General features: G+C 29.8%; 1 protein-coding gene across 1 annotated transcript in view; it reads left to right on the top strand.

Moving 5' to 3' along the window:
• The window catches only part of LOC137633845 (uncharacterized), a 10,181-nt gene that overhangs the window by 7,521 nt on the left and 160 nt on the right, over positions 1-2,500 (top strand). The window contains exon 8 of the mRNA XM_068366085.1: positions 1,348-2,500. This exon is cut by the window's right edge and continues 160 nt beyond it. Coding sequence (XP_068222186.1) covers positions 1,348-1,469 — 122 coding nt within the window. The 3' untranslated portion in view covers positions 1,470-2,500. The remainder of the gene's footprint in view (positions 1-1,347) is intronic.

Here is a 2,500-nt window from a genome sequence, read left to right on the forward strand (position 1 = left end):
TCAGCGCTTTTGGAAAAATAAAATGGATATAGGATCATAAATATACATCATACATCAATATAAGCAATAAAAATTTATTTATGAGAAGACATAAAATATGAAAATACAATTTAGGCTTACGCCAAGCACTGGGATTACAAGGTCATTCAGCGCTTTTGAAAAAATAAAATGGTGTGAATGCTCAGTAGTTTTGGAAATTGTTTCACCTTGAGTTATTGCTCTGCCGTTACAATAGTTTCGTTTTTCACATTTCCAATATATTCTTTCGTTAACCACTTTATCTATCATGTATGCATAGCCTTCATGTAGCAGTTTCTTTCCACCCATTTGAGTCTTGATTATTTCCATTACTATAGGTTAGGTAGAATGGAAATTTAAACTGAAACTTGAATCTCGAAGGAAGTTAACTGGTGAGAAATCTCTAACAGACTGAATACCGTATATATATTCTCTCTATCTCTCTCTAGAATATGCATGTAAGAATATAACAATGTAAGAATTGTTATATGCAAGGATATATCATTGTAAACATTGTTATATAGTTATATGTAAGGATATACCAATGTAAACATTATTATATAGTTAAAGGTTGATTAGGTCGTTAGTTAAATGGATACTGTATTCTTTCTCTTTTTATCATTTATATTTTATCATTTTTATATACAGTAGTTATATGTAAGGATATACCAATGTAAACATTATTATATAGTTAAAGGTTAATTAGGTCGTTAGTTAAATGGATACTGTATTCTCTCTCTTTTTATCATTTATATTTTATCATTTTTATAATTTTGACACATTGTCTGTTCGACACATAGTCTGTTCGACATTTTGTCTGTTCGACACTTTGTCTGTTCGACATTTTGTCCATTCGACACTTTATCCTTCGACACTCTGTCCTTCGACACTCTGTCTTTCGACACTCTGTCCGCACACGCCCGACCTCTCTATGACGAAAATTAAGGCTGTTAGAGAAATTTGAAAAATATATATTGCAAAATGTGCTTGAAAAAAAGAAAAACCCCTGGGGGTTAAGGGTTGGAAAGTTCCAAATAGCCTGGGGGTAAAAGGGTTAACTTGAAACTAAGTTATAGGAGGCGTCTGAACAATGTAGTTTGGTTTGAATGATAAAATAATGTATAATTTTCTCCATTTTCTCAGTTCAGATTTGTTTATGAAATTTCCATAGAGTTGACATAGTTTTTATTCTTTTCATATATACATATATAGAGCTACTCATATATATATATATATATATATATATATATATATATATATATATATATATATATATATATATATATATATATTTACAAAGACTCTGAAATCCCCACTTTCTTTCTTCAGGTAAACTAGCTAAACACAGGATGTTTTGGAAGTATTTTCCCATGCTCAAATGCCACGGATTTAAACTGTTGGAAGCGAGAAGGTACTTTGGACGAACTGAAGCTGTTTGGGTACGGCCGTAGCTGTGAGGAAAGCGTCCATGTAGTCGGAGTCAAGGCCTAAATCTATTCTTTTAATAAGAGAGTAGAATTTCCGGCAGTTTTGTATACTCATGGACGAAGTTTTGAGTAACTTGTGTAGCCTAAATTTATGTAGGAATACAAACCTATTATATACATTAATTATCAGTCAGTTGATGTTACAGTTGACAAATTTTTGAACAATTGAAAGCTAATTTTGCAATAAATTTTATTCTGTATTGCATGTCCAAAATATTGCTTTGAAACTGGTTTATATTTTGGCTAATGGCCGTTATCTTATCGCCAAAGAAAGTCCTATTTTATGTGAAAAAAACACTTGAAATAAGTTAATTAGGTAGATTCATTTTAGTAACTATAAAACTGATAATGATAGATTGAGTAGTACATTTCTCGAATGGAGATAACTATATGCATGATATTTCAATATATTGTGCGTCATGAATAGTATTTTTATCTTTAATATTTAAGCAATATATTGCATTTAAAATGTGAAATTGAGATTTTAACCAAAGCATTAAGTTAGGCTAAACATATAGTAATTTTAATATTAATTTCATTTTACATGTATAAAAAAAAACAATCTACAAATGAGAAACCATCATTTTGAATTTTCTTAGTGTTTGTGGAAGGATTATTCACTGTTAAGAATTAAGTAAAACGTCTTAATTTCACTTAAGCAATACGTTTCAAGTCCCTTCATTATACATACTGCACTTTAGTTTTTATTTACCATTTAAATACCCGTATTTTATGCTCATTTTCCTCACATTTCTCTATTAATGTAATTTATTTATTTCCATGTGTACTTATTTACACTGTAGGCTAAGTGTAAAGAAAGGGGGGGGGGGCATTTTTACTATAGTTTACTATTCAACAAGAAAAATAGTTTTCTTTGAAAGTAGTCATTTGTGGTAAAGAAAACGATAATAGTTTGGATAACTACTGTAATCCTCAAGCGTTTCATGTTTTGTAGTTCATTTTGTTGTGTTTACAATAAGATAGACATGCATGGA

The sequence above is a fragment of the Palaemon carinicauda genome, chromosome 43 (genome assembly GCF_036898095.1).
Source record: "Palaemon carinicauda isolate YSFRI2023 chromosome 43, ASM3689809v2, whole genome shotgun sequence".
NCBI lineage: Eukaryota > Metazoa > Arthropoda > Malacostraca > Decapoda > Palaemonidae > Palaemon > Palaemon carinicauda.